The sequence below is a fragment of the Montipora foliosa genome, chromosome 9, assembly GCF_036669935.1.
Source record: "Montipora foliosa isolate CH-2021 chromosome 9, ASM3666993v2, whole genome shotgun sequence".
Lineage (NCBI taxonomy): Eukaryota > Metazoa > Cnidaria > Anthozoa > Scleractinia > Acroporidae > Montipora > Montipora foliosa.
In genome coordinates this window covers 2,341,179-2,353,678 of record NC_090877.1, presented here as the reverse complement: position 1 = coordinate 2,353,678, position 12,500 = coordinate 2,341,179, and the positions used below count along the sequence as shown (strand labels likewise).

The following is a 12,500-nucleotide window of genomic DNA, read 5'->3' as shown; positions in this document are numbered from 1 at the left end:
ATAAGCTACCCTTCGTTGGAATGGAAATTGAAATGAAAGGAAATCAACTTGCAACACGCGTCCACAGAAAAACAACCAACAAAGGCCTCTTACTGTACTGTCAAAGACACGTTGACAATAAGTATAAACACTCACTCTTGAAAACAATGTTAATTCGCGCACATCGTCTTTCATCTTCTCCAGATCTTTTTGCTGATGAATGTAACAACTTGAGGTCAATGTTTCTGAAATTGAAGTATCCTCCGCGGCTTATCGAATCGACCATCAACAGTTTCGTCCGTTCACAAGATCAAGCCGAACCACAGCACCAAATCCCACTAGATCAGCCCATTAGAACTGTCTTGCCGTTCAAAGATCAGAGATCGGCCGACGCTGTACGAAAAGATCTCAGCGAACTCAGCAAGAAAATTGGAAGTAATAGGCGCTTAGTGTTTACTAGTAGAAAAATCATTGATGACATCAAAGGTGTGGAGGCCAAACCTTCCCTAATTAACCAACATTGCGCTGTCTACAAATTTTCATGTGATCTGTGTGATACAGATTATGTCGGATACACATCCCGACACCATTTTATCCATTTTATGTTTCCAACCCTAATTGGTTTTTGAAACATATTTTTATACAGCTCACGTTCCAGATCACCCGAAAGGAGGCGGCGTTCAAAGCCGTCGACCAGCAGGTCAGCCGGTATCAAGTTAGAGCGAACCAAGAACTTTTCAATACCAATTTTTAGCATAAAATAACATGAACTTAGGATAAACCCAGTGAATAATACGGATTTTCAACTTGATTTTTATTTTTACTCTTTTTAAAATTATTCTCTAAAACTGTAAAATATATACGTAAAGTAGTCTCTGCGCCAAAAATATCAATTTTGAAGTTAAAAGTTTGAGTAATATCCACGTTTTTAAGTTCGCTTTTGGCTGCATGTTTTCATATCAAACTGCCTTCAAAACGCACGAAATGCAGTCTCAGACAACCTAATTTTTTACGATTTCCCGGTGGGGCATGCCCCTGGAACCCCCTAGAGACTCGCGCCTCCATCACTCGTTTGGTCCGTCTCCTCGTTGGATCGCACACTCCCGCAAAAAAAAAAAAAAAAAAAAAAAACCTGCCTACGGGCCTGAGTAACCTGTAAGTATAGGCGCATTAAAAAAAAAAAAAAAACCTTGATATCAGTTCTAGGAACTTAAAAAGTTCCGCAACCGACCAGGCTATGCCGTGCAGGCCAAGCTCTAAATTAAAATTTGTGAAAATAGCCACTGGCAATAGCACTGCTTTTGGAGAAACATCGTCCTCTTGAGAACTGAGAATCGAATGTAGAGAATTTACCACCTATTGCTGTTCATTACAAGAAAATATACTTTCATTTATGCCAAAAGTTATATCAATAACGTAACTAAGTTTTTCATTGACTCTAGAGTACACTTCATTAGTGTTGATCGAACTTTCAATTAGGATATTTGAATATGTATCGATATTCAATAACGTTAACTGACAAACAAATGCGCGCTCAGACATTTTGAGCGGGAACTTTATAGTCATTTACATCAAAATATATTTCAATAACACCAGCCAACAAACAATTGCATTTATTGGCAAGCATTCATAAAGAATACAAAATTCATTTGCGCAATTATCATAAACATTGACAATATATTGTGCGAATACAAAAGCATTAGCATGAATGTAACATTCTCTTGGGTGACTGGACATGAATTACGTGTTTTAAATAAATGATAAGAGAAGCCAGGGCAGAGCGATAAATGAAAAAGTATAAATAAATGCATAAATGAAAGTATATTTTCTGGTAATGAACAGCAAAAGGTGTATTTTGTTTTGGTGCAATGTCTTACATCGTCACATAACCACGTTGTGGTGTTTTCGGATACTGTTCTAAAAGTTGGTGTCAGTTATGAATAATAAAAAAGAACTTTAAGACAGATAGAGGATATTACATTGCCACGCGGGGATACGAATTTTATCTTCGAGTGCTGCAAGTATCTCTCACGAGTGAGCGAAGCGAACGAGTGAGAGATACTTTCAGCACAAAAGTATCTTTCAGCACGAAAGTTTATTATCTTATAGTATCTTTCAGCACGAAAGTTTATTATATAGATATTGATGAAATGTCTAGATTTAAAACGACTTGTTTTATTCAGTTTCGAAACGATGAAAAAGTGGTCACCAACCGCTAAAACACGCATGTTGTGTAACATAAAACAAGATATGAAAGTTATGAAAAAAAAAATCATGATAATGTCAAATTTTGCAATATAAATGTTAATGTAGTAGAGAAGAATTATATTAAAGCACAAAAGTATCTTACAATGAAGAGAAACCTCGCGTTTTATATTGGCTAATCGTTTTGGTTACCATGACAACACCTATATCCTCACATGTGAAAGATAAAAATGATATGTTCACTGCGCGCGGTGAAGATATGGTCTTTTAGTAAAAGGAGAAATCCTGGTATTTCATCAATATCTATATAATAAAAATGAATAATTGAAAGAATAACACAAAGAATATTGAATAACCTGAGGTCCAATTATTCAGCTTCCACCCCCGACTAATTAATAGAGTTGAATATCAACCATCTTTTTACCAAACTGAACTAAGATGAATCATTGTTTAATTAACTTCACAACCCTGTTGAACAAAAATATGCTCAATGGAAACGATTACGTAGCATTTTAGTACATTCCTCTTCGGCTGCTGTTTCGCTAATAACCAGAGATTTAACCATCCGGAACAAGTGAAAAGCATCACTTTTTGGTCATCTTAGCGTATACTACCATTTATTATCCAACTCTGAAAGATATCAACACTGTCAGTTAAAAACGTGCTAAACGAGTGAAAATTACTATTTCAAGATATTTACATTTGTACAGTTGAAGAACCAATCCGGCACATTTTCCACTACGCGCGTCACGAAAATAATGTCACACTCAGTTGACGAATAAACTCGTTGTTACAGTACAGGTTGGACAATAAATAGCTTGTTAGCTGAGGTGCTGGTGTGGGTCCTTAAAGTACAGCTTAACTCGATCGAAAAAATACCACACGCCAAAAAATCTCAATCAAAATGCAATACATGACCGGGATAAATAGGTCGTTTGCAACTAATCTCTGGGGACACAGATAATAATGCTACAACATACAATTGCTGGTGGACGAACAAAAACAGCTAATGAGCAATCTTTTATTTTCCTCCACCAACATGGCGGCGATGACGTAAGGTGAAATCAGCCCCTCCCTACTTCCCCAGGCCACACAGGGAGGAACTCGTTTTTCACTTTTGAATGTCTCCCAAGGTACATTATCTTATGGAGCCCTTCTGCGTCAGCCTGAAACGTACTCTGGCAGCTTTGCATCCACTGAATCAAATGCTGAAGTACCACTGCAGAGAGATTGTAATCCCGACCGCCTTTGGCACCCCAATACTGATGGATGACCAAGGGTTTATGGACTTACTATTTGCATTTGGAAATGAAGGCGCTTTAAGGTTACTTCGGGGCGGACACCAATATGCTACATGGGAAGCAACAGACTTGAGAGCGCAGATAAAGGCAAGAAAATTGGTTTCGCCTATAAAGTAAAATGTGACCATTGCTTAGATATTTATATACATATTTGCCGTGCTCTTCGTCGGCATTTTTTTCAAACCCAGCGCGTGCTCTCGTGAAGTTGAATATCTGACGTTTTATTTAACTGTACTTTTGTGGTATAAGCAGGGGCTTGGGGAAAGCTCATACTGCGTCAAAATGATCTGGGTCGAGAAGTATACCCGGAAAAGTAAGAAAGTAAGTATAATATATCCGTATTTCGAAAACGCGCTTCAAAAGAACGATTGATACAATTCCTTTCCAGGTAGGAATGTCAGGTGACATGTGGTTCTGGCAAACGCAGTCCTGATTCCATTGAAAGGCCGAAATAAGACTAACAGCATCACATAAGCCTAAGAGACTTTCCATTACTAGAAAAAAAATGAAACAACAGAATAGATGTAAATATTCTTGCTTGGGAGCAGGGATGACGCTGTGGTGAAAGCATTTTACTCCGAACAATGTGGCCCGGGTTTGACTTCCAAACTTGGCGTTGCATGTGGTTTGAGTTTGTTGGTTCTGTCTTCTGCTCCGAGATGTTTTTCTCCGGGTACTCCGATTTCTCCCTCTCAAAAACCAACCAGCGATTTGATATGATTTGCTTTGATTTGACATCTGTGCATTGTCCCCAATTAGTGCCCTAGGGCTAAATGCCAAATACAGTTGACACTTATTTTTATTATTATGTACAATTAAATTACGTTTTGCTGGTCAACCGGACTCATTTCATTCCTTGGAGCGGGTTACAGCTAATAATCAAGGTTCACAAGGTTCTGGGCATCTCTCAAATCTCAAGAACTCTTCGCAGTATCCTTTCAGTTCCAGTAATGCGGTCTTCTGCACGTGCCATGATCTTACGCTTATACCAATATTCTGAAGTGATTTATTCAGCCCATTAGGGATTGCTCCCAAAGCTCCTACAGCAACCGGTATCACCTCCACTTTTGGCATAGCCCACATCGTTATTATTTCGCACTTGAGATCTTCGGATATTTTTGATTTTTTTCACTTTCTTTTGAGTTAACTCTGCGGTCAGCTGGTACAGCAACATTTATTTTTATACAGACTCTATCCACCTTCCTCACAACAATAATATCCGGCCTTCTAGCCTCTATTGTATGGTCACAATGTATGTTGGAATCCCAGAACACCTTGATATTGTCCGTCTGGAACACACTCTGGGGCTGCTACCGGTTCTCGTACCATTGTCTGCTCTGTCCAACCCATTCACACCACACAATTCCCAATGAATTATTTTGGTGACATCATCGTGTCTCGTGTCATACTCTTTTTTTTCAAGTCTTCTGCACTCGCTAATGACATGGGTAACAATTTCCCCTCTGTCGTGACACATTCTACACAGTGGAGATTACATACGCTTGTCCACATGAAACTTCACATAATTCGTTCCCAAAGCTTGTTCTTGTGCCACACAGATGAGAAGTTCAGTGCTGGTCAGCTTTTTTTATCCACTTCCACGGTACTGCCACGTCAATAAGTTTGCAGGTTTTGTTCTTATGGTCTTTGATCACAGTATCTGACTTGTTACATGCTAATTCTCTATCAGTGTGTATCAGTACATCCCAGAATATTGTAGTTTCTTCATTTCCAGTGACAAATGCTGGTTTGTGTTTATACCACTTATCCGACACCTGAATATTGTAGTGTTGAGATATCTTCCAATGTATGTATGTTGGTGTCTTGTTGTGTCTTTGAATATAGTCAGTTTTTGCAAGTTCCTGGAACCTGTCACATCTGCTCCCAAATAATTTATGCTGTACCTAACTCAGTTCTCCTTATATGTTATACAGAAACGTGGACTTGCAGACAAGAAACTCGTTCCGTACTTCCCATACCGTGACGACATTGAACAAATCTTACAAGTTATCGAGAAGGTGGCCGAAAGTTACGTTAACCTGTAAGTTTCAACACAGACTTGACTTTAGTTGACGGAAATGGCCCGAAAAGCGAAATTTAAATAAAGTGAGCTATACGACACTGAAGATATCGATCTTCCTTTTCTAAACGCGACTTATTTAAAATGTTCCCTACAGCTATCGAGCAAATTCGAAAGAGAGAAATAAGCTATCCTGGGGATTGCATTGGCCGGCTCAGTTTTTGTAAACAGGCAGCATTATAATGGAGAGATCTTGCATTTATGTTGCTTAGCCTGATTTTCACCTTGATTGCCTGCTTGGAGGTAAATCTACGGTAATCAGTGACATCAGTTTGGAATCAGAGGACTCGGTTTGAGCATACGTGGCATGGAGAAGATAAAATCGAGCAAAGCTTGGTATCCGAAGAAATGTTTCCTTATCCGTTTTTGTTCTCTAAAGTGGACTGTCCAAAACGTTGTGGAAACGCTTGTGTGGACACAAAATCTTGTTGTGTTTTCAAGAAACAGAAAGCAGAGGTTTTGCAAAGACGGGACCTATGATCATGAATCAAAGTCATGATTCTGGCGTGCTTTTCTTTTTTCATGGCCTGTGATAGCAGAAATCGATTTAGTGTTTTAATATAAAAAAAAAACCGTATTTCTCTTCCTAAGGTATTATGACAACGACAAAGGCGTTCAGGAGGACAGCGAGCTCCAAGCTTACGCAAACGAATTGTCTATTAACGGAACTGGACCGAACGGAGGCATTGGAAGGGTATCAATGATTAGTTGGCTAGTTGGTTCATGTGCTAATTTACTTATTAAAAGGAAAGCTAATATCCTATTGTTGATCTGTGGATCTGATCCTCTTCTTTCCTTTCCAAGAAAAACTGACTGCCCTTTATTTTCAACAGATTCAAGGATTTCCTGCCAAAATTGATTCCAAGAAAGACCTAGTGGATATTGTGGCCCGCATCATCTCGCAGGTGACCATCCAACACACTGCAGTGAACTATGAACTGGCAGACTATGCTGTGTATGCGCCTAACCTGCCAACCAAACTTTACAATGATACCAGGGTGAATGACGGCGAATTCTCGGTTTACCGACTTCCAAACAGATTGACCTCTGCTGTAAGTAACGTTTACATGTTTTAAAAGGAGGAGTAGACTATAGGCTACTCCCCACCCCACTCCTGCACACGAAGCTAAATTAACGGAGCTGGCCAACGTTGTGATCTTGTGACAGATAAGAGCTGTTCCACTATGGGTGGTCTGGCGAGTCAATGACATTGTCAACCAACCAAGTGATTTATTTCAATTTACTTTAATCTGACGTTTCTCATTGAAAACTATGTAAAATAAGATTTTTGACATTTACAGATCGGGGCTCAATTTGCCAACGCTTTGGCATCATTCCGTTTCGATTCGTTGTTTGACTACGGCAACGAACTACGAGACATCAAAGCTGTTAACATCATAAATCGCCACTACGAGGACCTAATGCTGAGAGTCCAAACACATATGCAGCAAACAAATGAAGAGCGGGAAAAGATTGGTGATTTGACTTATCCGTATTTAATTCCAAGATGGATTCCTAATGGAGTTCAGAACTAGACCATCTTAAAGGGAACTTGAACGACTTTGTAGAGACAGTAGCACCTGTCACAGACAGCCTGTTATTTGGTGTAACCGCTGTAGCATTCTTTACTGTTAAGTCTAAGTCATTGCTTCAGTTGTTTAGTCTTTGTTTTGAGTTTGAGCAGCAAGTCAACCACATTGTACCTTACAAAAACTACAATATCACAATCAATGTGGTCGTTTGATACCAAGCGCCTAGGAATGTGGGTGTGAGTAAACGTAGGCATTCAACACACGTAGTACAACTTTGAGATGCTCTTTGCAAAAAGGTAAAAACAAAAAAAAAAAAAAAAAAAAAAAGAGAGAAAAACGAAAAGGATCTCATATCTTCTAAATGATGTATTTCTTATTGTTCAAATTGAAAGGGTTAGGTCGGGTTAAATGAAAAATAACCGTTTACATTGACGTGGCAGTCTTCGCTTCTAAGTTCCCGTTATAGTCAGTCGTTTCTAATTAAGTACAGGGGAGACGTAACAGTAAGCTAAGTGTTTACAATAAAGGCAATTGATGAATACTTGCTGTGTGTTTTTTAGTTTGAAACCCGAATATAAATCAACGACGATATAATACCGTGAGATGATACTGCATTAGTTTCTCGGCAAAGGGTGAAAGAATGTTGAAAATAAGAATACTAGGGAGGAATGGGTAACAGTTCATGTAACCAACACATAGAGCACAAACTATTGCTAACTACGCTTAAGGTTAGCTATCGTGTGGAAGTCTATTGGGCTTATTCCTAGGTATGGTGATGTAGCCTGGAATGTCCTCAGTTTTTGGTCAGAAGTCGCGTGGGATGCTCTACCCATTGACCTTTTGCACAAATGGCGTTCAAAGCCTAGTGTTTCAGACTTGGTTGAAACGCGCATCAAGTTCGTTATCAAAGACCGGTGATTTTCACAAATAAATATATCCTTTTGTTTCAATGCCATGCAGAGAGTATTTTTAGCGTCTCGGCTATGAGTAAATTAAAAAAAGAAGAATAAACCAAAATGAGACTTGTGGGTTTAATTCAGTCAAACACAAAGGTGGTCTAAGCAGCTGCAATAACTACTTGTAAGCAACAAGTTCGTTCATCTAGACGTCTCTCTGGTGTGCGGGATTGACATGGTCCTGCGGCCACCCTGACTCCGTTATAAACACAGCTAATGAAAAACCCAGCGCTCTAGAGATCGATTGAGAAACGGGAATTCCACTCACCGTTGAGCACTTATCACCCCAAAACCTCGCGCGTTTCTCTCAAAATCTTCCAACTTCTCCCCAATAATTCCGGAATTAGTGAATTATCTGCGCTATGTAAAGGAATCCAGGTGGCCTCCGGATTTCAGATTCCCGGCTTCAGAATAGTGGATCCCGGATCTCCAGTCGTTGAATCCGAATTCCAAACTCACGGGTTCCTCAAAAATAACTCCTGGATTCCATCGAAATCTGTGGATTCTGGATTCCACACAATGGATTCCGGATTCCACGCTCTGGATTCAGGATTCGATTCCAAGGCCTCACATTTGCTGGATTCCGGACTCCGGATTCCTCCACATTGGGCGAAAATTATTTTCTGTATCACCACTTGTATCATGCTAAACACGAGAGGTAACCCGTCAGCGCAGCGTCAGAAAAGTGTCTTTTTAAAACAGTTTTTGCGGGATTGTAAACAATAGACCAAATCGGCTATCTCAATGTTGTACCCGATTCAAACCCCTTGGTTATAAGACGTTCTGCTCCAGAACACAAAGAATCTTAATCCTGGAATTCGACAATTTGAGTTGGATACAACATTTGGTCTATTGTTTGTTTTCGCCAAAAGGTGGTTTAAAAATAGACTTACGGGGACACAAACCTGATAACAGATTCTTACTCTTGTGTAATTGACTCTTGCCTATACACTATGCAAAAAGATCTACAAGAAAGAAACAGGAACAAAACTAGTACACCCTTTCCGCTTCCGCAAACATGGAAAGACTTAAAGGCTCGTGACCCTCGCAGTTACCTTGACAATCCAAGCAATTGAGGCCCCCACCAACCCGCGATGCCGGTGCAATGCTCTACCAACTGAGATATGAAATGCCACTGTTAACATTCTTCTTTTAGCGTATCAGTACATCATGGTAAGTAAAAAAGGTCGCCGCACTCATTTCTTATGGAATGAATGAACGCTGTTCATCAAATTAATTTATTCATGTATTTAAATGTCACTATGGTTTCAAAGAATTGTTGGCTTGTATATGTATATCTCACTGGATTTGCACAAAGGTGACTATCTACACTGGGACAACTGAGCACTTTGAGATGCAGAACAAAATTCGTGCTTTTCACAGCGCTGATTCCAGTTATTGTAGGCACAATCTTTTACCCCTTCAGCGCCAACAGTTCCACTTGTAGATTTTACTCTGTCTAACACCAGACTATCTTTTTTTTTTCATCTTTTTTTTCTTGCACTTAAGTCCTATATAAAAGATAGGTTCTGGGTAATTTTTTAGTTGTAGACATTCTGCAATTTCGTGCCACATAACTACTATGGTTAACAATGTCAAAACCCAACTCATTGAAATGTAACTCAAGCCTCCCACCCAACAAGGCCAAAGGGAGGGGTCAGCCACTTTGGCTCCTTTTTTTCTGGTTATCTGCTTTTTATTGTATTCCTATTTCTGCTGGAACAGATACTGTTTACCTGACGTTTACATTTGTGTTAATGCAAAAAATCAACAATGTCAAAAATACAGCCTAAACTATCTGGAATTTTGTTAGAGTAGATACTTCGATTCTTTCGATTCACCCCCTCTGACCCCCTCCCCAATATTCCTAGATCCGCTTCTGCCTCTACTATGCTTCTAGATATTGTTGTTATTCTGGCTGTACCATTTTTTCAATTAAATGGGCTTACTATCGATTCGCAGAAGAGAATTGTCATGTTACAAAAATAAAGAGGCCTGTTCAGTGTTGAACCTGCGACACGACCCGATTTCAATCAATTCTTTGGTGACGGGGCCGTCGATTTCCAGCAAGGCAGTGTTCTTGTTACCACAACAAAGGATGCTAGTGATAAGGAAACATTGTATTTTATGAGGAAAAAGTCCCGAAAAAGTTTTCCTCTCCATTCCCTTTCTTTCCTGATTTTAGGTCGTAAATGCAGTAACATTATACTTAACTCTGTAGATGAATGAAAGTTACCTTCGAACGCCCCACAACTCCAAAACAGTTTTTTGTATGATCGAGTTTGTGGCAAGCGATTGATCAGAACTGCGAGCAAAGGCACTAGCTAGTACAAGACAGGGCGCAAGTTAAAGAATATTTACGTGAACGATTTTCAATCGTCTCTGCATTAAGCAAGGAGCCTCCACAGAGAAAGGCATTCCGGTCGCTGCTCAGTGCATTCTGGTCAAAAGCGCGTTGTATTATGGTAAATCAAAAATATTTCGTAAGCTGACGTTTCGTGGGTTAACCCTTCGTCAGGCCAAACTGAGGAATTGTGGATTCCTACAGGGGATGAGCGGACAGAACTCATCCCCATGCTCTATTTTAAGCTTCGAGCAATACTGTGAAAGTTATTTTGGTTGAAAACATAAACACGGGAACTTTAACTTGACTGGTCTTGAGTGGTTTGTTTAGATACAAAGTTTGAACTTTTTGAGAATGATATTTTCAATTGCAAGGTTTTCGGATGATAGGTAATCAAGCTTAAGGGTGAGTGGAATTCCCTAGTTCTTCCTTCGCGTCTCGATCCATCTTTTTGAGCACGATCCCTACCCGCGCTTATCAGGGAGTCAGCCTGAGGGTGGCCATGGGATCACATCAAAACGCTCGACCTAGTAGATATGGCTCATCAGAGAGACAAAGTTATAGCTTACCAGTAGTTTAGAAGCCGTGTAAAAAACACGTTTTGAGCGTTTTTTCAAGCCTCTAAGGGCGCGTTTATAAGCTGTGTATAAAACACGTTTTAAACTATTTTTCAAGTTTCTGAGAGCACGCTTTAACAAACTCGTTTTAAGCGTTTTTTAAGCCTCTGAGGGCGTGTTTTAAAGCGCGTTTAAAAGCCGTACAAAAAACACGTTTGGAGCGTTTCTATAAGCCTCTGAGAGCGCATTTAGAAGCTGTGTGAAAAACAAGTTTTTATCGTTTTTTAAGCCTCTGAGAGCGCGTTTTAAAGCGCGTTTAGAGGCCGTCTAAAAAACATGTTTTGATCGTTTTTTCAAGCTCTGAGAGCGCGTTTCAAAGCGTGTTTTTTAAGCCTCTGAGAACGTGTTTTAAAGCGCGTTTCCAAGCTGTGTAAAAACATGGTTTGAGCGTTTTTCAAAGCGTCTGAGAGCGTGTTTTAGCGCGCGTTTATAAGCCGTGTGAAAAACACGTTTTGAGGCTTTAAAGCGCGCTCTCAGAGGCATGAAAAACCGCTCAAAACGTGATTTCTACACGGCTTCTACACGTGCGTTAAAATGCGCTCTCAGACGCTTGAAAAAACGCTCAAAACGTGTTTTTTACAAGGCTTCTAAGCCTCTGAGAGCGCGTCTCAACACTCGTTTAGACGACGTGTAGAAAACACGTTTTGAGCGTTTTTCAAGTTCCTGAGAGCGCGTTTAGAACCCGTGTTGAAAACACGTTTTGAGCGCTTTTAAAAGCGTCTGAGATCGCGTTTTAAAGCTCGTTTTTTAAGCCGCTGTGAACGTGTTTTACAGCGCGTTTAGAAGCCGTGTAAAAACACGTTTTGAGCGTTTTTTAAAGCGTCCGATGGCGCGTTTTCTTACGCGTTTAGATGCCGTGTAAAAGACAAGTTTTGAGCCTTTTTTCAAGCCTCTGAGAACGCGTTTTAAAGCGCGTTTAGTAGCCGTGTAAAAAAACACGTTTTGAGCGAGAACCCGGTTAAAAAACACGTTTTGAGCGTGTTACTTCCGTTATGTTATTTCCGTTACCCACGATCCCACGCAGGGGATCTTGAGTACTAGGTGTGACTCGTAAACAAATGGTTATGCTCGTTGGGTTTTTCTGTTGTACTGTCGTCCTTTAGAAAGCCAAACAATAGTTTGTAAGTATTAATTTCTTCTCTGATTTCATTTCATCTAGATTTATTTCTAACCGAAATTTTCTCCTTTTAGTTTAACCACTCACGCTTAATCACCGCTCGATCACTTGAATTTCTCCAATACCGGAATGCTTGTTCTACGATACATATTAAAGTGCGTTCAAATTGTTGTTTTGTTGCTTGAAGTCTACAGAGCGTTTTTTCAAGCCTCTGAGAGCGCGCTTTAAAGCGCGAATAGAAGCCGTATAGAAAACACATTTTGAGGCGCGCTCCCAGAGGCTTGAAAAACGCTCAAAACGTGTTTTCTACACGTATTCTAAACGCGCTTTAAAATGCGCTCTCAGAGGCTTGAGAAAACGCTTAAAACG

General features: G+C 39.9%; 1 protein-coding gene across 1 annotated transcript in view; it reads left to right on the top strand.

Moving 5' to 3' along the window:
• The window catches only part of LOC137969531 (polyunsaturated fatty acid 5-lipoxygenase-like), a 42,489-nt gene extending 34,851 nt beyond the window's left edge, over nucleotides 1–7,638 (top strand). Inside the window, exons 11-15 of the mRNA XM_068815830.1 lie at nucleotides 3,318–3,572; nucleotides 5,420–5,526; nucleotides 6,157–6,259; nucleotides 6,399–6,617; nucleotides 6,867–7,638. Of these exons, the coding sequence (XP_068671931.1) occupies nucleotides 3,318–3,572; nucleotides 5,420–5,526; nucleotides 6,157–6,259; nucleotides 6,399–6,617; nucleotides 6,867–7,100 (918 nt within the window). The 3' untranslated portion in view covers nucleotides 7,101–7,638. The remainder of the gene's footprint in view (nucleotides 1–3,317; nucleotides 3,573–5,419; nucleotides 5,527–6,156; nucleotides 6,260–6,398; nucleotides 6,618–6,866) is intronic.
• The last annotated feature ends 4,862 nt before the right edge of the window (nucleotides 7,639–12,500 follow it).